The 27,308-nt window shown below is 32.7% G+C and overlaps 1 protein-coding gene across 2 annotated transcripts; it reads right to left on the reverse strand.

Moving 5' to 3' along the window:
* Positions 1-17: 17 nt before the first annotated feature.
* Positions 18-22,878, reverse strand: LOC140435491 (pancreatic triacylglycerol lipase-like). Of its 2 annotated transcripts, none has more exons than XM_072524224.1 (11): positions 22,720-22,878; positions 22,519-22,664; positions 19,823-19,957; positions 15,299-15,448; positions 14,990-15,098; positions 12,926-13,030; positions 11,079-11,332; positions 10,658-10,781; positions 3,498-3,615; positions 2,038-2,244; positions 18-482 (listed from the first exon to the last, which is right to left on the reverse strand). In XM_072524224.1, the coding sequence occupies exons 1-11, from the start codon at positions 22,853-22,855 to the stop codon at positions 113-115; spliced, it is 1,854 nt and encodes a 617-aa protein (XP_072380325.1). In that variant the 5' UTR covers positions 22,856-22,878; the 3' UTR covers positions 18-112. The 2 variants fall into 2 exon arrangements, with proteins under 2 accessions (XP_072380325.1, XP_072380326.1); XM_072524225.1 differs by having other exon boundaries at positions 22,724-22,857.
* Between the last annotated feature and the right edge of the window lie 4,430 nt (positions 22,879-27,308).

Below are 27,308 nucleotides of genomic sequence, written 5' to 3' on the forward strand. Positions count from 1 at the left end.
TATATTAAGGTCTCTGTTTAGCTACTTTATTTGATTACATTATTTAACTAGGTAGAGATAATAACTATTTTCCTCAAACTATTAGTTTCTTCAAAAACTGTATTCTTAAATGTTAGTCACGGGTTAAATTATTGAGTGTGATTTTTCTGTCTTCTGCTTTATTCCATCCTGGTGTAATTGTTTTAAAAATAGCTGATAACTTTAGTAAGGGTTTTGGCGCTGAGACTGACAATAATGTTATATTACGAATAAATTGAATTTGTGAATTCGCGGCAGTACTAGATTGTGGGCTGGTACTTTTTGTAACACTTGCAGTGTTAGCTTTTCCGATTGTCATATAGATTTCGTTTGTGTTTTTCATCTGTACTGACTGCGTTGTTGGATTTGGCAGTTCTGTTTGGTCCGAGCATTTGGTAAATGTAATATAAGATCCGCTCTCTATTTCCACGGTTTCATCAGGAGGACAAAAAATCAAATCGGTACTAAAACAATAAATAATGGGTCTCTAATAAAACGATTTTCATTTTTAAATTTAAATAAATAAATAATTTAAATAAATAAAATAAAGTTTGTGGGATATTATTGAACTTTTTTTTACGTTTGAAATACTTCATGATGCCATTACGTATGGAATATAAAAGTCCAAGGAAATAATATTTTTCTCGTAACCCTGACCAAGCCAGGTAAACATCAGTTGTTGTGAGTAGTGTGGACCTCAAAACAATAATTCGAACAGTATTAGTAGAAGGGGAAGAAAAAGATAAATATATAAAAAAATCAAAAAATGTAAAGATATAAGAAAAATTTAATTTTAAAATAAAATAAATCTTATAGCTGTGAACAATAGTAGGAAAATGTAGAGAAGGGCTAATAGCAAGTTGGTTATATAAATGTGGTAAAATAGGCTTAAACGAGATAACAAAATGTTACAGAAATATGCAATCAATAAGAAAATGTTTAAAAACTATAAGATTAGGAAGAAAAAGAACAAATATAGCGGTGGATAATGCAGTTCTCGTTTTTTACCAAACAATATTTACCTTTCATAAAGAACCCTCAGTGCCTAACCCACCTCAATTCTTTTAACAAGCATTCAACAAACCCACAGTTCAAATCCAACCAATGATATTCTTCACAATGACAAGGATTATACACATATATACACAGATGCATCTAAACCAAATGAAGGTACTGGTGCTGCAGTCATAACCCCAACATCGACAAATAACTACAAACTCCCTTCAGATTACTTTATTTGCTCTGCTGAACTATATGCTCTATATTAGGCCACCATTGCTGTCAACGCATCCAATAATACCAATTTTATTACTTTCATACTCTCTAAGTTCCGTACAGTCACTCCAATATGTCTATTCAACTAATCCTTTGGTCATAAAGATAAAACAGTAAGTTCATACCCCTCAACTGAATGAAAAAATATTGTATTCTTCTGGATACCATCCCATATTGGAATTCAAGGAAATGAAGAGGCAGACAACGCTGCAAAAGAAGCTGCAACTAGTAATAGTGCGTAGTGTACGTGGATATATGGAAAAGTAAATAAAATATGTAATCGTAAAGTGAGATATATGTGGGAAGAAAAGTGGAAAGTGTCATCGGCCAAGCTACACGATAGTAAAAAATCGATAAAACCCTGGCCCACATTACCAAAAAGTCGGGGAGACTAGGTAATATTAACGCGACTCCAGCTGTGTCATATGCAATTAACTAATGCCATGTGTTTTACAACAAAGAAGAACAAAGATGTGACAACTGTGAAGAAAAGTTAACAATCAAACATATATTAGAGAAATGTCCAGCATAAACGTCAAAGCGCAGGTTGCATAATATACCCAACATACTAAGTGATATTTTAGGTCTACAGTGCAATATGTCAAACCTAAGAAGTTTCTTAACTTCAATTAACGGTTATAATCGATATCTAAACTTAAATGTAACACAAATTATTGTTCGCTACTATTGTTTCGCTAATAGCCAATTTAACTGATGTGATTTGTTAATAAAAAAAATATTTACCTTTCATCGTCGTTACCTGTACCCAAAAATGCAACTGTTACTTTTTGTACCCTAATGATCATTCTGCAAAAAATAAAACAATATATCTTTTTCTTTTCAATCCATTTTACTTTTGCTTCTCTAATATTATTGAGACGAGGAGGCTTGGCAAAATATACAAAACTATTATTAGTGGCTGACTGACTTTTGAAGACTCTATAGGTGTCCCTAAAAGAATGATATCTTTATGTAAACTTTTTCAAAATATGTATACTTCCATATATCAATATGGAGTGAGCTTTTAGTGCGACATCGGTTGATAATTCTATTGTGGTACAATATATCTAAAAAACTTCTCTAGAAAAAATGTAGACAATGATATTCTCCATACTTGGAAAATATCTGGAATTCTACAGGGTGATTAATAAATACGTGGTAAAGCAAACATACAATTTTTTAAATGGGACACCCTATATATTTTTTTATATTTATATTCCTCTCATAGTTCTTGTTCTTATAATATTAGGCTTTGCACTAATATACAGAGTACTTAAAAAGTTATGACCATTTTTATTTCGAAATCCCTATGAAATCAACACCATGTATATAAAGAAGTAATGCATAAACAATTATTTATTTTATATAATAAGGTAAACTATATATTGCAGTTTTTAAATTAAGTATAATTGAAATCATTGACTTAAATTTCTATACAGGGTGAACTACAAAACGAAATTACGATTTTCTCAATTTTTTTAATGGATTACTTTGTATTTTGGATATTCTATACTATAATAGCATTATCGCCCGATGTCGTACTAAAAACTCACCCTGCAAATGGTAATAAACAGATTCAATAGGTACTATTCAGCTAAGTAACATCACTTGTAGAAATATGAGATAGCAGACAGCTTCAACTATCGCGGATTTAGTAGAACTAAGATGACAACTGCGAAGAAGAAATTCGAAGACGTATTAGTATAGCAAAAAGGGCGATGAGTTGCCTAACTAAAGTTTGTAAAGACAGATCTATATCTCAAAAACTCAAGATAAGGCTGGTGCATGCACCAAGAATGGCAAAAAATTGATCTCTTTTAGATGTGGTGTTAGTGAAGAATTTTGGACATACCTTGGACAGCTCATCGGACAAAAGTTTCCATTATTAACCAACTTGACATTCAAAAAGGCTGTCGATAGCGAATATACAGTTCTTTGGTCACGTGGTTTGCAGAGTTGGCGATAATTTAGAGAAATTCATTGTTTCTGGAAACTTTTCTAAAGAAAGAACAAGAGGTCGGTTCCTAATCAGTTGGTCCGACTAAATTCAGAATTCAGAGGACCACTTATTCTGCGAAATCCTTAGAGTAGCTGAAGATACAGATAATAGAGAAAATTTGTTAGAAGTATTGGAGGAAATCACCATCGTCAAAATGTACGTATATATTAAACAAGAATTAATAAAGTTGTATGATATACCTTACCTACTTTCAACGGTGAGAGAAGCTTCAGCAATATTTGCATTTTCATCGACTAGGATAAAGGTAAAATATCCGTATTTTTCATTATCTGTAATGCTGACACTTATTCGATATTCAAGCACTGAAATATTTATAGATAAAAAGAAAATATATGAATAAATTAAGTTTTTTTTCATAGCTAATGTTAAAGTATTACTATAACAACTGTTTTGAGTAGATAAAGTATTACTTTAACCGCAAGGGTAGATAAAGTGACACTTTAACATCAAAAGTAGATAAAATGTTTAACTTTTTTTTATTCAATAAAATTTACAAATTCAAACACATTAAGGATTAAAAACAACTGATATTTTACAATTAACATTATTAGAAATATCTATTTTTGGAGCATCAGAACTTGTACTCGTTTGCTTAAACACTTGATTCGACGTACTGGATTGATTTTCTGGTCCGCCAAGTATACACTTGGATACAGCAATCTTATTGCTTATTGACTCTTCAGTGTAAGATTCTGCAACAGATGACGATTTCCATCCACCTAAACGTTTAACTTTTACTAGATCAGCTCCAGAATTTGCGAACATAGTAGCTGAAGAACGACGGAAACAATGCCCCGCATACATTTCTGAATTTGCAAGTTTCAAAAAATCTGCAATCTTCTTGGGGATATTATATATGGTGTTAATCCCCACCGGTTGAGTAGTGCACTTTTGCTGTCAGTAATTTACAAAAAACTTACTGTGAGGTACGTTTTTGGGGCGCAAGGCAATATACTTTCTCACAATTTCCAAGAAACTCAGTCCACTTTTCTTGTCAGTAATACAAAACGACCTTTCCTGCTTGGTTTTAGTATCAGATAATGAAACGATTATCACCGATTTTCTGTCGTCCACGTTAAACACTTTTAACTTGTACAAGTCATCGGACCTAGTGGCTCCATGCACACCAAAAATAGCAATAACCTTCTTCAACAAATAGACGTCATCAGGAGCTTCTGTCAGAAATTTAATAATGTCATCTGACTCCAGGATTTTGAACTTTTAGCTTTGTATCCTCCACTCAGTTTTTTTAGTAAAGTGGTTAACTTGCTGAATTTAGAACTGTCACAATTTTCATTCACCAAAAACGTACGCTTCAGCATCGAATAATACGACCATAATGACGATGGCATCGCTTTCTTCGACTTTTCAGAAAAATACGCCAGAAGTATTTTTTCACTCACGCCTTTAATATTCTTAATGCTTTTCCACTTTTTAAGAGACTGGTATTCTTTCTCATATATCATCCTAGATTTTTGTGGCAACAATAAACTTTCTGCTTCCAACGCTGCATTTTCTACATCTGACGGTAGGTTTTCCTTTTCTTGTGTCAATTCTTTTCCGTCCATTTCGTATTTCTTCACTTTGTACACAAAACGCAACAATATTTTCCGCAAAAACCAAAACGTAACATTTGTTTGACATTTGTTGACAGAGTAATTCATATCCCTAGCAACGGAGCAACACAATTGCGATTTTTGTGCTAAAAATTACAATTTTCTTTGAAATTCTATTTTTTACCTAAACTTGAAGTCTTGCTATAGAAAAAAATGTTGTATTGCACACGACGATAAAATCGCATTATCTTCTCGAGCATAATTAGCGTCTCGACGCTAAAAAACGCTCTCGAAGATAAAGTACAATTTTATCGTCTTGTACAATAAATAACTATTTTTTAATTACTCAAACTCCAATATTATTTTAGTGTTGATTATTTTTTTTAATATTAGTTTTATTTTTTTTTATATCTAAATGGATTTTGATTTATAATTTGCATATTTTTGCATAGGTCATGATTCCTATGGTGATACTGTTTAGTTTTGTTTCTTTTTTATTCTTTATTCTCTTGTAATAGGTCAAATTCGCCCAGAGTTAGTATTGTTTTTGTAGTTTTAATTATATCTTGATTTTTAGTATATTTATTCGGTTATTATTGATTTAATTATCAATTCTCGCAATTTTTCACAATTAGATACACTGTCATTTTTTTTTACTAAATTACAAAGTTCTGCAGTCAAAAATTTTGACCCCAGCTTTTATTTACAGCTGGTTCCTAAAAAAATTGATACGGCTCATTAGTAAGATTTGATCATTTTGAGCAGTGTATTTGATTGGTCTATCATTATATTATATTTATTATAACAGACAAATAATAAAATAAACAAACAAATAATTTATTACATACAGTCCATCTAATTTACTTACCGTTGCACGTCATTATCATTGACAGAGATCGAAGTTAAGATAGTTGCCAAAGTATAAAAAAATCTTGAGTCCATTTTAAATCAAATAGGTCAAATAATTATTACAAGGGTGGATTATACAACAAAACAAATTAATATTTAATGTAAATAAATACAAACAAAACAAGAGTTAAAAAATAATCTTGTTAAAAATAATTTGAGCCGTGATTTTTGGGCGGTGATAGAAGTGTATTAGTTTTTACGGCCTGAGAAATAGAACTCGCAGTTGAAACAGTTGAAATATGTAAATTTAAAGCTGCAGCTAAAACAAGAATGTGTATTTTAAGCATCTAGAAAAATATAAAAAACATACATTTACATGCTTCTTTAACAGCAGTCAATGGTAAAATGGGGCCGTTATTATTACGTTCGGAACAGTTTGTTCCGAACAAATGTTCTTTATAAAACGCTTTATAATGCATTTATATAAATTAAACGAAACATATTATTGTGTATTTTTTAAGTTAACATTAATAAAAATCTGTAAATATTATTTCTACGCGTATATAATAAAATAGGTCTAGTGGCTGTAATGCCAGTGTACTCGGCAAAGTGATTCTAAAAAAGAACACACCTACCGCCTAAATATTTCGTGTTGGTATCATGTGACCTCACGGGCTATGACGCAGATGACGTGTAACGGTATGTAAATTAGATGAAGTCTATGTTAATTCATAAATTGTTATAATTATTAGGGTCTAAATTTTGATAATATTTTGAATTCTTGTATTTTATAAAGATAATTGATATAAAGAATGATAATTTTTACATAAAATAGGGTTGTTATTATTTTTATTATTATAAATGAATAAATGAAACAACCACAGTTTTTCTATTAATTAAAAATTGAAGGAAAAATAAACTCTTGAAAGGAAGCGAGGGTCTGGAAGACCAAAACTATACTAAATTAAGGTATATATAAAAAAAATTAATATTTTCTAATATCTCCATCAGCATGATAACAGCTTGTAGTCTTCAGTCCATTTGCGTGAAAAAATATATGAAATTGTCTTCTTCAGAGAGCTGTTCCCAAACCTGTTGTATACCGTGCCACAGATCTTCATCATTTGAAGGTATAAGATTACGCCAATACAACCCTTTTATAATAACCCCCCACACATTCTCGATTGGACTTAAATCTGGACTGTAGCTGGGCCATGGTAATGTTTCGATGTTGTTATTCTGAAGCTAGTGTTTTTTTATATTTGCAGTGTGAACAGGACAATTATTTTGTTGAAGGATAAAATTATTTTCTGGATACAACTGTTCTACACTGAGAAACATGATGTTTTCTAGAATATTCAAATAAGTCTGCCCAACAAACCTGCCACCAACATATAGAGGATTAAATCTATTATTATCTGACTGAATATAGACCGTAATTGTGACAAAAAATGCCCTGTCCCAAAAATCTTGATTTTGTAGCTGATGGTTTAAAGCAAAAAATATAAGTCTTGATTGCTTTTGTTGTGGTGTAAGAGCTTGTTTTTTGCTGCAGTTCGGTATGGAAGATACGATGCTTTAAGAGCGTAGGCGCATTTCGGGTCAATGCTTTTTAAATGCATTTTTTTTTTTAAATTTTTTTCGAATCCTGAGAAAACTAATAAGTATTTATAAAATATTTAAACGCAGATTGAAAAAATACATTATGACTAAGGGCCGAAAGTCCCTGAAAACTTCTATAATGTTTATTTTAATAAGTTACAGGGGTGAAAAAGAAGATAAAATTTAGTGTGATTTTTAATTTCAAATATCTCATTCAAAAAAACTTTTTGTTTATTCTAAGGAACTTTCGGCCCTCGGTAGTAATATAATCTTTCATACTGCGTTTTAATTTTTCAAAAATATTTATTAGTTTTCTCAGGATTCGAAAAAAATGAATGCATTTAAAAAGCATTGGCCCGAAATTTTGCGCCTACGCTCTTAACTCTGCGCCAAGTTGTTGTCTTTCTTTCCGAAAACTGTGATATTATTCTTGCAGTTTTTGCATCTTTAAAAGGATTGTGTTTTAATTTCTCCAAAAGCGTACGATCTTCATGAGTAGTAGATATTTTTGGTCTTCCAAAACCTTGCTTTCTTTCGCGAGTTTCTTGTTCTCTCCATCTTTTATTAATATTAAAAAAAGCTGTTCTACTTACGTTAAAATGGTTCGCCACAGCAACATAATAAGTAGTTATCTTTTAAAGTACACTGCTCAATTTTCTTTAAAATACGCTGTAAAAGTCGTATCAGTTTTTTTAGGAAACAGCTGTACATCTATTTACACAGCTGTATGACGCGGGCGAAAATCACCCACGTCGTTCATTAGCGCTTGTTAAAATAGTGGCAACATCGCCAAATTCATCTGGCGCCACGAGTACCTTCCCATAATATATAATGGGAATGGTATAATTTATACCTAATAGTTCTTGTAAAGCCTCATAAATTTCAGTATATAAATAAGATTTGAACGAGTGGTGTCGCGTTCTTTGGACTTTTGGATGATTTTAACCCCACCACACAGTTAAAGTGCAGTAATATTTAGTTTTTTGGGTAATTTTAACCCCAAAACACCGGTTAATTATTAACAGGTAAGTTCTTATACTAGCACAATTTATCTTTATTTTTTTTAACAGAAACATAATGTAATTGGTAGAAATATTAAAAATTGATTAGGTATTCTTAATTTCAGACATATAGAAATATGAGTAGTTGGGAGCAAGAACAAGAAGCTCTCTTGAAGCTTTGGCAGGATGAATTAACTGGATCAGAGTTAGGATCAGAAAGCGAATCTGAAAATTAAAGTCAGCAGGTTAGCCTTCGTCCCAGTGAGGATGTTTTAGAAAACCAACTTCAATCAGTGGAAAATTGTTAGCCTGGAAGTTCTAATTAGGAAAATCAATCATCGTCGGAAGATTCTTCTCAAGACAACAATAAGTGTAAAGATAATAAAATAAGACAATCTAAGTTTTTTATCGGACGGGACAGGAAAACAAAATAGGCAAAGAACTGTCCTAATAAATCGGTTAGAACACAACAAGAAAATCTAATAACTTAACTACCCGGTATTCGAAATAATGCAAAACATTGCAAGTCGCCCATTTTTTGCTTAGAATTAATTATGGATAATATTATTGTAGAAGATATTGTCCAATGCACTAATAAAAAAGTCAGTTTAGTCGCTCAGAATTATAATGACCAACATAAATATATCACCAAGTCTACGGACGCAGAAGAAATTCGTGCAGTTTTCGGATTATTATATCTATCACGCGTTTATAAATCCAATAGGTTAAATCTGGAGGATTTTTGGGCTACAGATGGAACAGTACTTGACATTTTCAGGCTAGCAATGTCCCTGCAAAGATTTATATTACTTTTAAAGTGTCTACGATTCGATAATATCAAAAATATAGAAGAACGAAAAAGAGTGGATAAACTGGCCGCTATACGAGCTATTTTTGATCGATTTGTATCCAATTGTCAACAATATTTTATTCCTAGTCGATACCTGACGAACGATGAAAAATTAGAATCTTTTCAGGGACGTTGTTCCTTTCGGCAATATATTCCCAATAAGCCGTCCAAATATGGCATTAAAATATTTGCCTTAGTGGATGCCAAAACATTCTACATTTTAAATTTAGAGGTATATGTTGGCTCACACCCTGAAGGACCTTTTCAATTTAGTAATAGACCGTTTGATGTAGTAAACAGGCTTGTAAATCCAATCCGTGGTACTAACCGCAACATTACATTCGACAACTGGTTTACTAGCATACCGCTAACGGAAAATTTGCTAAATGAACATCGGTTAACATCTGTTGGAACTATTCCTAAAATCAAGAGGGAAATACCGACAATATTTTTAAATTCCATAAACAGAGCTGGAAACCAGACAATTTTCGGATTATAAAAATTTCTTGTGCTTTGTCCCGAAGAAAAATAAAATAGAAAAGAAAAATAAAATAGTAGCTTCTTCACTTTATCATAATACAGAATTTGACCACAAATCAAATTAACCTGAGATTATAGACTTTTATAATCACACAAAAGGTGGCGTAGATACGGTTGACGAAATATCTGCGTTATAAGTATAAGGTGTCTCGTACTAGCAAGCGATAGACTCTAACAATTTTTTTTTTCACTGCTTAATAATGCAGGAATAAATAGTTATGTTATTTATCAACATAACAAGCCAACTGAAAAACTAAAACGCAGATTCTTTTTAAAAGAACTTGGTTTGGCACTAATTAAACCATATATTAAAAAAAGAGGTAACATTCAAAGAATACCATCAGACATAAGAGCAAAACTAAAAAGAAATGATAGCGGAGAGGACTCTCAAGGACTTCCAAACAAGAAACAACGAACAACATCCAGATGTGGAGTGTGTCTCTGTGGAAAGGACAGAAAGTGCCAAAAAGAATGTGTGAAATGTCACATTTTTCTTTTTTTTTGAACATTGTATATATTTTTGTTCTAAATGTGCAAATAATTGTTAATTAGGCTATTTAAACAAAAGTTCATAGTTAGTTTTTATAAAATTTGTATTTTTTTTTATTCTGTATCTCTAATAAAAATTTTGGGTAACAAAAATTGTAGTAGTGGTTTAAATATAAACTAAATTTTAGTATATTTTTTAAATCGTTGGAAAAAGATTATATAATAATATAACTATGATTTAAAATTTTAAGCTTGCATGTAAAAATAAAATATTTTCTCAATTTTATAAATAAAACAAAATAGGGTGATAATTACCCCAACACACAGCTCCTGTCAGAAAATTTCACCACACAGTCGCCGGGTTAAATAGTTTCCTGCTTATAAAACTAAAGCAAATCTCAACTAAAACGGTTTATAGTAGATACTTAAATTAAAGGAATAGGAAGTTTAGACTTACTACAAAATGGAAATTGGGCAGCTGTATTGAGAAAGAATCTGTTTCCCTCTGAACTATCAGAATATCTATTTAAACCAAGTACTCTGCAATTATGTCCTGAAGCATTACAGCTGGTACATTTACCCTAAAATATAAAATTGTTTTATTTGAAAATAACATACCCTTCTATACGATTATTTTAACGTTTTGATTTTACCTTCGAAAATCATTCTCAAAATATAAATTTAACCAATTAATTTGATTTGTTACTTGGTAGTACAAAAAATTTCAATAATTTAATCTTATCTGCCTCATTCACATAGACAATTAAGACGTATATTATACATTTTAATATATAATGATTTCCAAATGATATATTTAATATACAACACGAATTCAAACATAGCAAAAATGTGTAAAAATAAAAAGCAACAAACCTTACATTATCAAAATCTTCTAAACTTCCACATTTTATTCCCTGAAAAGCACATTTCTTGCTCACCAGTGATTCCACAAAATATTTGAACGCTCTTTTATGACTACAACCAGGAAAAACTTGACCTTGCTGTAGACTTCCTCTTTCCAGTGATAGTACATTCTCGAATGAAGTATTTTCTGAACAACCTGGCTGTTTCTGTGCTCCGTTTATAAAGAAATCACTGTGTCCTAAAGTTTCGTTTATGCCCTGGCTTCTAGCTATAAAAAGTTATATACAGGGTTGCAAAAACGTCTGACAACAAGGAACTATATACTATTTAAATAAATAAACTTATAATTATTTGTATGTATTATTTAGAAACTATAACTAACTGTATGAGAAAAACTATACATCGGTCAAACTGGTAGAAATTTTAATAAACGAATAGCACAACATAAAAGGGCTTTCAATAATAGAAAAACAGATTCTACATACGCACTTCACCTTGTACATCATAATCATTCTTTTAATGACGAATTTCAAATTCTTCACATTCAAAATAAAGGCCTTAAGCTATCTTTGTTAGAATCTATGGAAATCACAAATTAAAAAACACAGATATAATTCTGAATGACCAACTTGAGACAAACAGTTCTCCCCTCCTCAACCTACTTCATTAGAAACTATAAAGTGTAAACGCATGCCAAAAATAGATCACTTGAGAAAGGCAATCAGCCGAAACAGCTGTAGTGATAAGAGTTTAAAATAAATTGTGTGAAAGTTTTGAAAACTGAGTTTTCAGTGTTTTATTGTTACAAAACTATAAGAAACTATAAGAATAAATGATACACTTTTCAACCGAATGCTCCATCTTTGTTTTTCCCCAACTCAATTGAAGAACGCTGAAGTAGTAATTATTTCTTAATCTAAAAACATTTCCCACCAAAATTTATACCGACCTATAAGCCACCTGCTCCTAAAATATCTGAAAGAACACTTCAAAGCAAAATAAAAGAAAGTCTACCAGAGAACTTAATACCTGCTCACCAAATTGGCTTTAAAGAAAGCCACTCTTAAATTCAGTAGTTTCACACAATAGTGAATTATTTGAAGAATCTTAGATAACAAAAAATCTAAATCCTGATCTAGAAATATGATCAATAACAGACCAAAAAATCTTACGAACAAATCAAAAAACTCCTATGTGATATTAAAATAAATCTAGAAACTGGACTACATTTATTTTGTCAAAATGCTAAAATAGTCAAATAACCAAAACATACCAATACAACGTAAGTTAGGAAAACATACCTAGGCCACATACTGGGAAATAATAAGTATACAATGCCTAAATAATAATAGAATGGAAGATCTAAGGAAAGAAGGGACTAAGAAGGAAAAGACTATTGTGGCTAAGAAACAACCGACAATGAACAGGATGAAACTTTCAACACCGAAGACAGTAATTAGTTTGCAATTTAAGTAGCCAACTTAAATTGAGGAGAGGGCACTTCAAGAAGAAGAAAACAAAAAATGTTGAGTGTAGTATTTTTAGACATATAAAAAGTATTCGACAAGGTGTGACAAAAGGTATTCTTGTTCAAATTCAAGAAAACTATGCCTAGTCAGTTATATCTGCTCCTGAAATTAAATTTTTTTAAAATATACTTTGACATTAAATTCAACAATGATGAACGCGACTAGCATCTGCTGATACGTGCAGTATTTCACGGCATGGCTTATCTTCAACAACTCATCAGACAAAATTAAAAATGAAAAATTTTTGTAACTGAAAATTTTGCAAAATCATAATTTTGCATCATACATTTATTGTAAAAAGAAATTAGTGTATAATCTGTGATTTACTTTACATTCATAATAGTCGCTATGAATGACTTCTACGTAGCTTGCGCTTCTTGGATTTAATTTGACAAAATCTGGCATGCCTTCAAATCTTGGACCACTTGGATCTAGACCTAAAAACAAATTTTAATAAAATATAAAGAAATGTCGAGATTTTTGTAAAGACGGGTTTTTTGTACTAAAATATTATCAAATATGATGCAGTAAACTCAAAGTTGTCTTCTTGACTGAAAATCGTGTCGTGTCTTGTTTGAACCGGTCGTAAATCTTCTTAATCTTCTTAAGTGTTTCTTTGTCATACTGTTATATTTTGTTATATAATTAATTTCTATCGATTTTTGTTCTGCTTTTAAGCTCCCAAACTAAGCAACATGGTCTTCGTTAAGTATTATGAACGAGAAGCTTTTTATTATTTACTTTTGTTAGATTTTTTGCCACAACCTTCGCAAAGGTATTTCTCATTGTGTTATCCTCAGTTGTCAACTTCTATAAGTCTCTTATCGCACTATTGACACTAGATTATGGACAGTTTCGTTCTACCATTTGTACTGGATGTCCCGTAATGAATTTAGGATTTGAAACTATTCTGGCGCTAGACCTGCTCTACGCAGGTGGGAGATGACGGTATAGAGGATTTGTTGAGCATGCGAATTTCAGTTGCGATGGCACCGTGGCCAGAAGAGCAACAGGCGTTTATGCTTGAATTGTTCTTTAAGTCGAACGAGTCTTATATCGTGGCGCGTCGAGCTTTTTGTGTAAATTTCAATATCAGACGTTTAGCCGATGCATCATCGGTATCTTTGGTGAACAATTGGGTGAAAAGATTCCGAGCAACAGCTTCTGTCATAAATCGCACCCAAAACCACGAGAACGTACTTTTTTAAAGACGGTGCTGGACGTTTTTCTTTAAAACCTTAAATCCATTATGATTCACCCTGTACAAAATTAAAATTGTAGACTCATGTTACTGTTTTTATGATAATACGAAGTTAGCAGATTTAAATCTTATGTTTTTTCAATGTTCCAAATATGATCAGGAAAGAACCTCTTTTTTGTCCTCATTGATTCAAATAAAGTTGCCTTAACCAATGAATACGCCAAATCTTCAGGTTTCCGTTAAAAGAAATGTTTAATATATATTGGCTAACTTTGTATGTAGTAAAACAAAATGTATATAATGTAAAATTGTTCTATTCTGTGGCGAATAAACATATATGCATGTTTTATACTATTACACACCATTCATACACACGTACACAAAGAGAGAAAGAGACAAAAACAAACAAACATACGCACATAGAAAGTGAGCAAGTAGGAAAAAACTGCTTTTAAGAATAAGTATATGGATTAAATTCAAGAATTCAACAAAATAACTTAGAGGTGCAACACGAAACGATAGAAATGGTAGAAGAATTCTGCTACTTAGGATCACTGGTAGACTACAAAAATAACACATCCAACCAGATAAAAAAAAGAATATGCGTGGATAACCGCTGTTATTTTGGCCTGGGCCCTCAACTAAGAGCGAGAAGTATGTCAATAGCAACAAAGTGCAAACTTTATAAAACAATAATACGCCCAGTGCTCACATACGGATCGTAAACATGGGCAATGACGACCCGAGATGAAGAGTTACTGCGAGTCTTTGAAAGAAAAGTATTGAGGACCATATATGGCAAACTAAATGAACAGGGTCTGTGGAGAAGGCGATATAACTTTGAACTCTATAGACTTTTTGGTGATGCAGATATTGTGAAGACCATCAAAATAAACCGCCTAAAGTGGGTGGGCCACGTTATGCGGATGGATGAGAGTGATCCCACTAAAATAACTATGCTAAACAGGCCGGTCGGAAGAAGAAGAAAGGGGTGACCTAAACTGAGATATCTGGACGATGTACAGAAAGATCTGAGGGAGATTGGAGTGAGGGGCTGGAGAAGACAGACACTCGATAGGGAAGGATGGAAGAATGTTTTGAAGCAGGCCAAGGCTCACGAAGAGCTGTAGCGCCAACTGATGATGAGATGGATTAAATAATATAACTAAACAGTAAAAGATCATATTGTACTCACCTGTAATTTTTCCAATCGTATTGTGCGTAATACCAACGTATCCACAGATGTGTGCTCCTACACCATGTCCCACCATGTGAATGTTGTTTAAATTAAAATGGAATTTATCCTAAAAATTTAGCACAAAAATTATGTTTATCAATAAAGCATTACGAATAATTTAATGGCGAGGGGATGAGTAATATTGTTTCGTGAATACTTTAAATCCAACAATAAGATGGCCAAAATTAAAAACGAAACAGTCAGAAATCATATAGTTACCACTAAATCATAGTAATATTCTACTTTAAATATATCCAACATACAAACCTGCAACTCCTTTATTAGTAGTATAATTTCTAACGCTACAACTCTAGCATTTGCTATAGCCTGATCAAAAGGCGGTTCTGCACCTCTTTGCCAGTCCACAGAAATTAAGTTTATATCCATGGCATTGGTTAAAATAGTATTAGATAAATGCTAAAATTAAGATTTATTTATTTATGAATATTTATTGGTTTTACTGAAAATGTTGATAATTTAGGGGATACTTTAGGGGAAATTTAAAACAAACTTTATAAAATATAAGAACAAATAGAATTCATCCTACTGTGTTCTTCAAATTTACTAATATAACTTCTATAAATGTATTTTTATAACTTGCGTAATGTGTTAAGACCTTGTAAAAATGATCTCTAATAGGCATGTTTTTTAAGTAAGTAAGTGTTTTGCGATTCCGCCGCCGCAGCGCTACGGTCGGCGTTCCGCGCATGAGCGCTGGTTACCTACATCTCTTGTCTACGCACTGACGCCATTACAGTCTGATTCTTCATTGTATACTTGTTTAATCCAGTGTTTAAGATGCCTCCAACAAACGTGAGTCACGCTGATTGTGAAGTACGGGCTGTTATACGATTTTTCTTAGTGCTAAAGGCGTAAAACCGATCGATATTCATCGTGAGATCGTTGAAGTTTACGGACAAAACATTAGGAGTGATGGAATGGTAAGGAAATGGGTGAGAGCATTTAAAGATGGCCGCACAAATGTGCATGATGAAGAACGGAGTGGGCGTCCTTCGGTCATTAATGAAAATTTGGTGCAGAAAGTGGACGAAAAGGTGAGAGAAAACAGACGCTTTACAATTTCATCATTGTCTGACTGCTTTCCTCAGTATTCTCGTAGTGTTTTGTATCGCATTGATACCGAGAACTTGAATTACCGGAAATTGTGTTCACGTTGGGTTCCAAAAATGTTGACGGATTTGCACAAAACCCAACGTTTAGGCAGTGCATTGACTTTCCTTGAGCGGTACCATAGTGAAGGTGAAGATTTTTTAGACCAAATTGTTACTGGTGACGAAATGTGGGTGGCCTACGTCACACCAGAATCAAAACAACAATCCATGGAATGGCGACATTCATCATCATCCAAAAGAGTGAAGTTTAAGCAAACAATTTCTGCCCGGAAAATCATGTGCACAGTTTTTTTGGGACAGAAAAGGAGTATTGCTAATGGAGTTTCTGCCTCGTAATGAGACAATCAATGCAGCGTCTTATTGTGAGACAATGAAAAATCTGCGTCGTGCAATCCAGAACAAAAGATGTGGCAGGTTGAGTAAGGGTATCGTTTTGCTGCATGACAATGCCCGTCCACATGTGGCTAATCAGACCAAAGATCTCATCAAATCATTTAAATGGGAAACTCTAGATCATCCTCCATACAGCCCTGATCTGGCGCCCAGCGACTACCATTTGTTCCAGCACTTGAAGAAACACCTGGGCGGTCAGCGTCTTCAAGACGATAACGAAGTCAAAACATTTGTGATGCAGTGGTTAACAAGTCAGGCGGCAGAATTTTATCAGGAGGGTATTCAAAAACTGGTACCACGTTATGGCAAGTGCCTCAATATTCACGGAAATTATGTAGAAAAGTAGATTAAGGTACAGGCTTTCATGGAAAAATAAAATTATTGCCATATCTTTGCACGTCTTTTTTTAATTCCAAAACGATACTTAAAAAACACGCCTCGTATTTTTTATAAAACAAACATCGTTTGTTCTTGAACAAAGCAGATTTCGAAAAAAATATTGTTCAAAACATGGTATTTTACAAACAATTATTATTCGATAGGAATAAAATAAGGGGTACTATAGCACAATTCGTTAAAATGTTCTTATATCATCTAACTTTTAATGCACACGTTAACAGTCTCAGATATCTTATAAAAAAAATTCAAAAAAAACGAAATTGAATTCCTTAAAGATCTACCTTAGGCGTCTCTCGATCTATTAATGTAATAAATATTGTTATCTCCACTTGTGAGTTACCAGTAGAAGCTAGACCCTTTGCTGGTGATTCTTTTATTCTTGTTAGTAAAAAAAAGTAAATTTATTTAACCTTACATACACAAAATCCTGTAGAAAATCGAATCATGGACGAATTCTACTGCTCTTGAGTTATCAACCAGACAATCAAAAGCAATGATTTTTTCAAAAAAAAAACGAAGTTGTGCCAGAAGGTCTCCAGATTTAAAACTGTTTAGTTTGAACTTTTCAAACTAGACTCAACATTATAAAAATTGCGCATAGGGAATAGATAGTAAAACATGCCTTCTTATGTAAAACCTCTTGAAATTTTTCGGCGGTCATGTCTAGGTCCAATATACGCCTTATCTTCTCTTCAACCCTGATTAAAAAATATTCCAAATACAGGTTAATGGTAAGCATGCTTGATATGCTTCTTAGCTTGTTTTATAAAGACTAAGATAAGTTTCTTCGAACTGCGCAGTGCCTGTCATTTCAAAATAGATGCGTTAATGGTCTGAATAGGGCAGTTCATCTGGCACATGCCACTTTTAAACAGTTTCAAGTCAGGTAAGTGGTGGCCACTGTTAAATCAATTTCCTTCTTCCGTTGTGAAGTTACAAAAGTTGGTTTATTTTCGACGTTTAGTCTTTTGTCTGTTGGTTGTTGGAGATTACCGTATGGAATGTATGCTGATTTGTGAATTGTCTCCCTTATATCTCATACCTTTATGATCTTTCTGTTATTAAATAACAGAAACAAAGTTTTATCATCGGCAGTGTTTTGATATGTTTGACTAATATGCAAGTCCTCGGAACTTTGGAAGATTAATTTTAAATAAGCTCTTCATCAATATCCGATAGACCTCTTATTTTGCCCTTGTATACCTTGTATCAAAGTTACATCAAACCTCGCAGCAACAGTAAGTTCTGTTAAAGCTGCCTTACTAGGGGTATCTAATTGGAACCTTCAAGGCCTTCGATGGTTTTGAAGGGTACCTTTCCAAGTCAGTAATACGTCTTAAAAATTGGCAGTATTTAATGCTGTATAGAAGACCTCGACAATCGTGTATACGAGGACTTGCGCATCTTTTCCAATCTTCAATTTCCTTAATAATCAGTCTTTCATCTCAAAGTTCTTTTTTTGGGTCTCTAGAAGAGTCTTGGTTGTTGCTTTCTTAGCCTTTTTTAGGCCTACTTAAGTCTGCTTGAGCCTGATCTAGTTGACTATCAGGATATGGTAACATTCCTTAAAATCCAGGACGTCTGCATTGAATAGGACAAACAAACAAGTGCCAGCAAGAAAAGGAAAAACTAAAAAACTGGAGAAATTGAGAGTAGCATTTGTTTTAAAATAAAACAAAAAATAAATAAAATTTTGAAAACTGCACCTATTTGTACAGCGGAATTAACTGCAATCCTCAATGCAGTAAGTTTTGTAGTAGAAAATAATATCAGAAACCCGTCATTAATACACAATCTTGAAATAGTTCTGTAACTGTCTTAAATAACATCATGAATAACATCAAACCATTCTATCTCGTTTGACAATAGGTCACACCGCCATCGCCGATAAACCTTTTTGCTGGAGAATGATTCTAAACCGCAATATCTTTTATTTGTAGCGAAGGAAGAGTTAATGTGTGTAAATTACAAAATACCTTGGAAGCAATACTAACTGCCAAGGCGTATACATTGGACAAACAAGTAAACAGATAGAAAACAGAATGTAATCACATAAATACGACAAAAATATCAGACATCCGTTACCAAGCAACACAGAACAAAATCATTATTATAATTCTAAACAACACATAACAATAACCCACATGCCATCAGTGACAAACATCGGCCATTTAAATAAAATTAACCACAGCACAATATACATTACCTTTAGGCCAGTAAATGAATGTGAAATTGGGCGATACCCTTTAATTTTCCGTCTCACCACCGAATTGCATGTAAATTTGAATTCAGGTTCTAATTTGTGAAAAACTGTCTAGAAGCGTGGTTTTTATTTTGAAAAATAAATATTTTCAGTCGCAAATAGCTCAAAAAGTGTTGACATCGTGAAAAAACTCTATGGAGTAGAAGTTACTTAGAATTAGTCAATTTATTCATTTCCATACCTATTTTAAACGTATGTTTTTTCCCCAAAAAGTGGTGGCTTTCACTCCCCAACCAAAAGCATCCCTGAGCATAATTTCCAAAGTAAAGTAGAGAGTAAGAGAAACCAAATTTTCAAGCAAATTCGTCATGACGAGGTACATTACACTCCAGAATGGTCATTTACTGGAGTACTTGTCAAGATCAGAAATAATTCATTTATTAACAAACACATATTAACCTTTAGAAATACTATAGACCTCCTAGTCAGAACTTAGTGAAGTAACATATTATTATTGACTAAAGAGTTATTATAGTTCGTGCTATAATGTAATGCATTAAATGTCAGTTAGAAAGCGACGTAATAGTTAACCTTTGGAATTAACTTAGTTTTATATTAGCTGTTAAAGATCTAATGTTATGTTGTTTTATAGATGAAACCTACTTTTACCCATCCTGTGTAACCGTTTGCAGTAAAATCGTGAATAAGAATCATAAGTTCTGATTCGTTTTTAAAACCAGCTTCCCTCAACGACGATTCCTTAGCTGTTATACTGCTATAATGCAAGTCTTGCGTATTCTGCAAAAAATTATATAAAAAGTTAAAAAAATAAAATTAAAAAGTGATTTGAGTTAGTAGCCAATAGAATATTGTAGCATCATGTATAATATTTTTCTTTTTTCAAAAGAAGGTATTGAAAATAGATAACAATTTATTCTTCACTTAGTTACGCTTCTTTCAAGTTAAATGAAACGGCATAGAAATAACAGAATAATTAATTAATTTGATGAGAATTAATGCCATCCACAACAATCTATGGGTCTTTCATTAAGCACATATCCAAGAGGGCAAGATTTATTAAACAAATGTGCTCGATAGCTGCTCTTTATTTGTAAAATTAATATATTCAGGCATTCAACTAGTACTCTAATAATAGTAATCTATATTTTAGCATTTAAATTACCTTTCTGTAGACATGACGATGCATAGCAAATTATAGTATGCGGAATCGGTCATCCAAGATAAAATAAACTAATTGTGAGTAAGTTTAATATTTATTTCTTTTTACCCAATAACCATAAAGTTTAAAATGTTAAAGTGTTAAACCCAATAACTGTTGCTGAGAGGCGTAGATTGGGGCTCTTTGGTCCATACCGGGCTCGTCGGGCTTTTTGCGGTCCGGGGAACTGGACCTGGAGGTATTTCTAGTGTCCACGATTATTCTTTGTGCAGTTCTGCGTATTTGAATGTAATAGACAAGTGTAGGAAGCTTTTTACAGGTAATATTACAAGTCTCAAGGTATTATAGCTCAGGTGTATGCCCTCTAACGTGACTATTACTAGAGCTATAGTGAAAATAAAGGAAAGAATGGTGTACAAGACAATATGCAATGATTATCAGAGTATGTTAACAATAAAATGGTACGGAGATAACGCGCTATCTGTTTTCTTGACTTGACAAGGAAATTAGGACAGAAAATGTGTACAAGAAAGTATATATGTATTGAAAAATACCACAAGTAATTCTTTACCTTACGGAAAAAAATTACAAGTCGATTTTTCCACAGAAAATGCAATAAATCATGAATATCGAAAATTTACTCGAGTGTATAACAGGAATCCGTAGGAATATCACACGAGAATTAATTCTCTAAAATCGAAATATAAACAATAAAAATGCAACAGTAATAAGGCATATGAAAAATATATATATATAATGGGTACCTTTCAGCGCTTGGTCCGCAAGCAGAGATTCCGCAGAAATAGTAAAAGAATAAAATAAACAAGAAAATATTAATAAAATATCAACAATAAAATATAAAGTCAGAAAATATAGTAAAATAAAAATGCAGAATCTAGGTGGATGACTAAGCGCGGTACCTAGAGTCTTCAAATACCAGAGGAAGCTCGAATTGGCCGATGATAGAAAATCCACGTTCTTTTATACAAGAAAATCCTTTGTTCTTTCGGATTATGAAGTACTTAGATGGATTTTCCAAACATCAAACCAATAGGAAATTTAAATTTCCGCAAGATTGGAAATACCACGATTTCCAACCAATGGGTAATTTTTCCTGTTTGTTGAGATGCGCGGTTTGTCCGGTACGCTGATTGGCTACTGAGTTCCAGCGTCCGGCGACATAACCAGTCATGCTAGTGTTTTTTAGGTCGTCTAATGATTCTACGACCTATTAAAGATTATTTAAAGAATGGCTCTAATACGTCCAAATCTGTATTATCTTGTTAATAGAGTTAATAGAGTTAATAGAGTTAATAGAGTTAATAGAGTTAATAGAGTTAATAGAGTTAATAGAGTTAATAGAGTTAATAGAGTTAATAGAGTTAATAAAGTAAATAGAGTTAATAGAGTTAATAGAGTTAATAGAGTTAATAGAGTTAATAGAGTTAGAGTTAGAGTTAATAGAGTTAATAGAGTTAATAGAGTTAATAGAGTTAATAGAGTTAATAGAGTTAATAGAGTTAATAGAGTTAATAGAGTTAATAGAGTTAATAAAGTAAATAGAGTTAATAGAGTTAATAGAGTTAATAGAGTTAATAGAGTTAATAGAGTTAGAGTTAGAGTTAATAGAGTTAATAGAGTTAATAGAGTTAATAGAGTTAATAGAGTTAATAGAGTTAATAGAGTTAATAGAGTTAATAGAGTTAATAGAGTTAATAGAGTTAATAAAGTAAATAGAGTTAATAGAGTTAATAGAGTTAATAGAGTTAATAAAGTAAATAGAGTTAATAGAGTTAATAGAGTTAATAGAGTTAATAGAGTTAGAGTTAGAGTTAATAGAGTTAATAGAGTTAATAGAGTTAATAGAGTTAATAGAGTTAATAGAGTTAATAGAGTTAATAGAGTTAATAGAGTTAATAGAGTTAATAGAGTTAATAAAGTAAATAGAGTTAATAGAGTTAATAGAGTTAATAGAGTTAATAGGGTTAATAGAGTTAGAGTTAGAGTTAATAGAGTTAATAGAGTTAATAGAGTTAATAGAGTTAATAGAGTTAATAGAGTTAATAGAGTTAATAGAGTTAATAGAGTTAATAGAGTTAATAGAGTTAATAGAGTTAATAGAGTTACTATAGTTAATAAGTTAATGGAGTTTTTCATTTAAAAATATGACATAACTTACCATTTCATTCTTTTTTATTAGCAAAAAATCCGTCTTTAATATATGTCGAGGAAGTGGTCTAAAATTTACTGGTCTATATTGCTTGTGATACCACCGTGAATCTGTCTCAATACACCCCAAATTTTCATCACATACTTTAAATATATCTGAAATAGTACATTGGATCATGTTTTTTATTTTTCAGTTTTACTTTAGATTTACCTACACTATCGCTACTCTTTTCCGTATCAAGAAGAAATTGATTTATTGGATATACAATTTCTTCTGTCGATGCTTGAGATTTAGTGTGAATTATTATGGTTATAAATATACATAACGCTTCGTTTATCTTAATCATTTTTTCATTTTGAAGTACTTGTGTTTGATAATTGAAGTGTCAAAATTTACTTATTGTTTAAATTATCATATAAGTAGTAAAAATGACAGTTCCATAATATAGACATAACAAGTATGATGTCACTATTCTAAAACATGAAGTGACTTTTAAAAGACTAAATTTTAGTTGGAATTGTTAAGAAATATTTATATCTGTTTATTTTTCTCACGGAATTCAAGTTTTATTTATAACAACAATTTTTGTATCCTAATTTATTATCCTGATCCCAACATGCTCCAATTCACCTTAGTTATGACGCAAGACACGCAAAGTAAATACATATCGTGCTGTAATCAAAAATAAAAATTACTTAAATATCCACATGTAAAATAGTGTTTACAATAGTAGTCTTTTTTCTTCTTCTGTCAAATTTCCGCTTCTGTACCGCTTACTTTGTGGGGCCATATCCTCTTCGCGTACCTGATAAACTAATTTGCGGTCGGCATCTACTTCATCTTCCTACAAATGGTCCTGTGGTTAGCTTTTAGCAGTCGTGTTTTCTAGCATTCGTATTATGTGTTCAGTATATCTGAGTCTGTTACTCACACAATGTTGGAGTGCAGTAGATAGATAGCGGAGAGAAACAGAATATATATTGAAACAGGTGTGAACTATGTGACTGTAAGAAATATGATCGTGAAGATAACGGGAAGTAAGGAGGCATAATGGTATAGTGTACACAAGTGCATCCGACCAGTCATTAAGAAGAAAGAAGAAAAAGAGAAACACCAGAAGAACCAACGAAAGATATAAGATCTAGATATAAGAAGGGAGTGTTTCGAAATTGTCGTCAGCCTTATAGCGGCCATCCTACTTTCGGTGTACGTACGTGCGATATTTAACTGCGCATAAGTAGGAGAGTGTGAATTTAGTTGGTAGACAGGCTAACAGAAAGGCATTCGTTTGCAGGATCTCCTTCTAGAAGAAATGGGCTTGGAAGCTGATGTATTCCTCTACACTGAATTCAACACATGCCAGTCATCCTTAGGAATGGGTTAACCTGGTAAGATTATTCTATGTTATTCTGGTATACTCTGGTTTAATAGTTTTCTTCTGATTTTTGTTATTACAGGAAAGTGGTCAATATCTGTGTTTAAACTTCGCTAGCTTCTGGTGTTATTTGTCTGATTCTTAGTTTTACATTATATTAGGTATCTCTTGTATAATTTATACATAACATACCGTAGAATTATGGGTCTGTAACAGAAAGAACTTTACTGCTTCGATCCAGTTGCTTGGCATCGTTTCTCTGTATGAATATAATTCACTCACATATGAAAATTAATTCGAATATCTTTTTTATATAACAATAAAACACTGAAAACTTTGTTTTCAAAACTTCCACCAAATTTGAAAACAAATTTTCAGTGTTTTATTGTTACATAAAATGAATTTCCATCAAGTAACGGTCAAATCCATCAATCTTTTTTATACTTCCATTCCACCATTACCTGATTATTTGTGATTTTTTAATTTGTTTTATTTTATTCTATTTGATGATTTTTGATTTCAGTTTACTGGATTTCTTTATTTTTGGTCAAAATTGGCATTTTTATTATTATGTTAATGGGTGGCTCATTAAGCCACCTATTAACAAAAAGAAAAGGGAAGAAAAAGCGAAGATGCATCCTTAGGAGCATATATTTACCACGGAGGCCAATAAGTAAGCTTTGTTGGGAAATTTTTATTCAGGTTATTAAACACTCTCTACAATATTTCACGGAAGGTATACCAATTGTCTTCATAGAGATGTTGATTTTTCGTGTGAATATAATGGACGTGACCAATGTGGTGCAAAAATCATTAAAGTTGAAATGGGAATACGCTAGACATGTAGCTAGGAGCGATCTAAACAAATGGCACAGATCAATTTTAACCTGGAGACCATACCAACACAAAAGACCCAGAGGCAGACCTCCTATGAGATGGACAGATGAACTGAAAAGGACTTGAAGAGGCTTATGTTCAGATGTGGACGTGAATGGCTAGACGAAAAAGAAGAAGAAGAAGAATATATCAGAGAAAACTAAAATCACCAAAGAGAAAACAAAATAAAGAACAACAACATCACATAAAAGCGGATAGTTCGTAGCTCAATAACAACGTGAACAAGCGCAGCACAGTGTAGGCCTCAGGTAAAATGATTTTAATATATAATAATTATGATCTTCTTTTTCAGACATCCTAGAAAAAAAAATATAAAAAACTCAAAAAACGGTTGCGGCCAACAAAAAAGTTATAAAAGTTACTAACAAAAAACCGCAACAAAAAAAATAATCAAAACCATATATAACCCGGGCACGTAGCGCATAAACCATTGAGCACCAAGTAAGTATCCGATTAAAACTTAAAAGAGTAGACAAAGCTAAACCCAGTCAGAGAATAGCATGTAGTAGTGCTAACCAAGGACAGCAACAGAAGTATAAAGACATGATAGACACGCAGTTAGAATCTAAGACAATAGCTCCCACTAAGGAGAAGACAGTAAAAGAAAACATTGAAGACATGGATGACAAACGAAATATTACAAAATATGGAAAGGAGACGGATGGTAAAAAACAAAAACCTAACAAGATACAAGGAACTCAACAGGGAAATTGAGAAAAAAATAAATGTAGCTAAGGAAAAGTGGATGAAAGAAAAATGTAAAGAGGTAGAAGATATGCATATAAAGCACAAAGATAGAGCACTACACAGAAAGGTTAAAGAAGTAGCTGGAATATGGAACCCCAAACACTTATCGATTGTAACAAACAATAAAAACCAAACAGAAATGGACCCTGAAAAACAGAAAGAAATATGGGAGCAATGTCTTAAAGATTTGTTTGGTGATCAGAGAACAGAAGAGTCCCCACAAATAGATACAGATGAAAAATTAAACGTTCTCACCGAAGAAGTTTTGCAGGCAATAAAAGACGCAAAGAACAACAAGGCACCTGGCGAAGACCTAATAACAGCCGAACATTTTAAACGCCTAAGTGATAATGCTATCAGGAAATTAACATCCCTCTACAACATTATATATGAACATGGCATAATACCGCATGACTGGCTAACATCCACATATATAGCTCTTCTTAAGAAACAAAAAGCAAGGAAATGTGAAGACCATTGAACTATATCCCTAATGAGTCATGCCGCTAAGATTTTTATGCGAACAATTTATAACCGAATTCAAAATAAGTGTGAAGAATACCTGAGTCGTTCTCAATATGGTTTTAGAAAGGCTACAGGCACTAGAGAAGCAATTATGGGATTGGCACTGATGGAGGAAAGGTATCTTGAGGTTCAAAAATGGCTGTATGTATGCTTTGTTGATTATAGAAAGGCCTTTGACCGCATCAAACACGTAAAATTGATCAAGGTGCTAAAAGAAGTAGGGTTGGACGGACACGACATAGCTATCATAAGTAATACATACTGGAACCACACAGGATGCGTTCGAACAGAGAACGAAAACACCAAGTACATCAACATAAAACGAGGAGTGCGTCAAGGGTGCATTTTATCCCCCCTATTATTTAACGTATATGCCGAACATATAATCAGAGCTTCTCTTAAAGATCGCCTAAAGGTGCCAGAGCCAATGGAATTATCATTAACAGTATAAGGATGACACCGTAGTATTAGCAGAAACAGAAGACTAACTAAAAATATTGATGAACATATTATCAGAAGAAAGTCACAATTCACAGTCACGCCATAGGAAATTTGAGCAGCTCCAAGTAATACTAGAAGGCAAGATTGAAGGTAACAGGACCCACACAAAAGGAAATCAATTAATTCATCAATCCCAGAATAGAGAGAAATTTGCCATATTGATCGCCAACCGCAACAGAGAAGGCACTTGGGAGGAGGACCAAGTAAGTACCCAAGTAAGCAATTTTAGTTTTACGGAAAAGTCAAAAGAGACTAAAGCGCCTAGCGCTAGCCTGAATTTTAATCAGATATGGCAACCGTGTTGAAGTTCTATTGCCCAGGACTCCCACATAAAGAGCATTTGGCTGATAGTTGTGCCCCTATGCCAAAACCAGGGTAGCTCCTTTAAAACATATTCTTACAGTTCCCCGACTTGAACTTTCTGGAGCCTTACTCTTATTTGAATTGATGGACAAAGTAAAGCAATCACTACAAATTGTCAGAAAACTGCCTGTTCTCTTATCTGTTTTATTCGCTTTGTGCAAAATCAATCTTTCTATAAAGTGCTATAGGAAGGAAAGGGATGGCATGGAGCATGGGAACTTGGTGGAATGATCCCTGTTTAACTTGAGTCAATACACCTCGTTCCAATGAATTGTTACCACGAACGTAATTCTGTCTGGGTGAGTGGGACTTTAAATGAATAAATAAAACACTATCGTTAATCTAGGATCATATATTATTCTTCAACAATAATGTGGTTTTAGTTTATTAC

This window comes from Diabrotica undecimpunctata, chromosome 3, assembly GCF_040954645.1.
Source record: "Diabrotica undecimpunctata isolate CICGRU chromosome 3, icDiaUnde3, whole genome shotgun sequence".
Classification (NCBI taxonomy): Eukaryota; Metazoa; Arthropoda; class Insecta; order Coleoptera; family Chrysomelidae; genus Diabrotica; species Diabrotica undecimpunctata.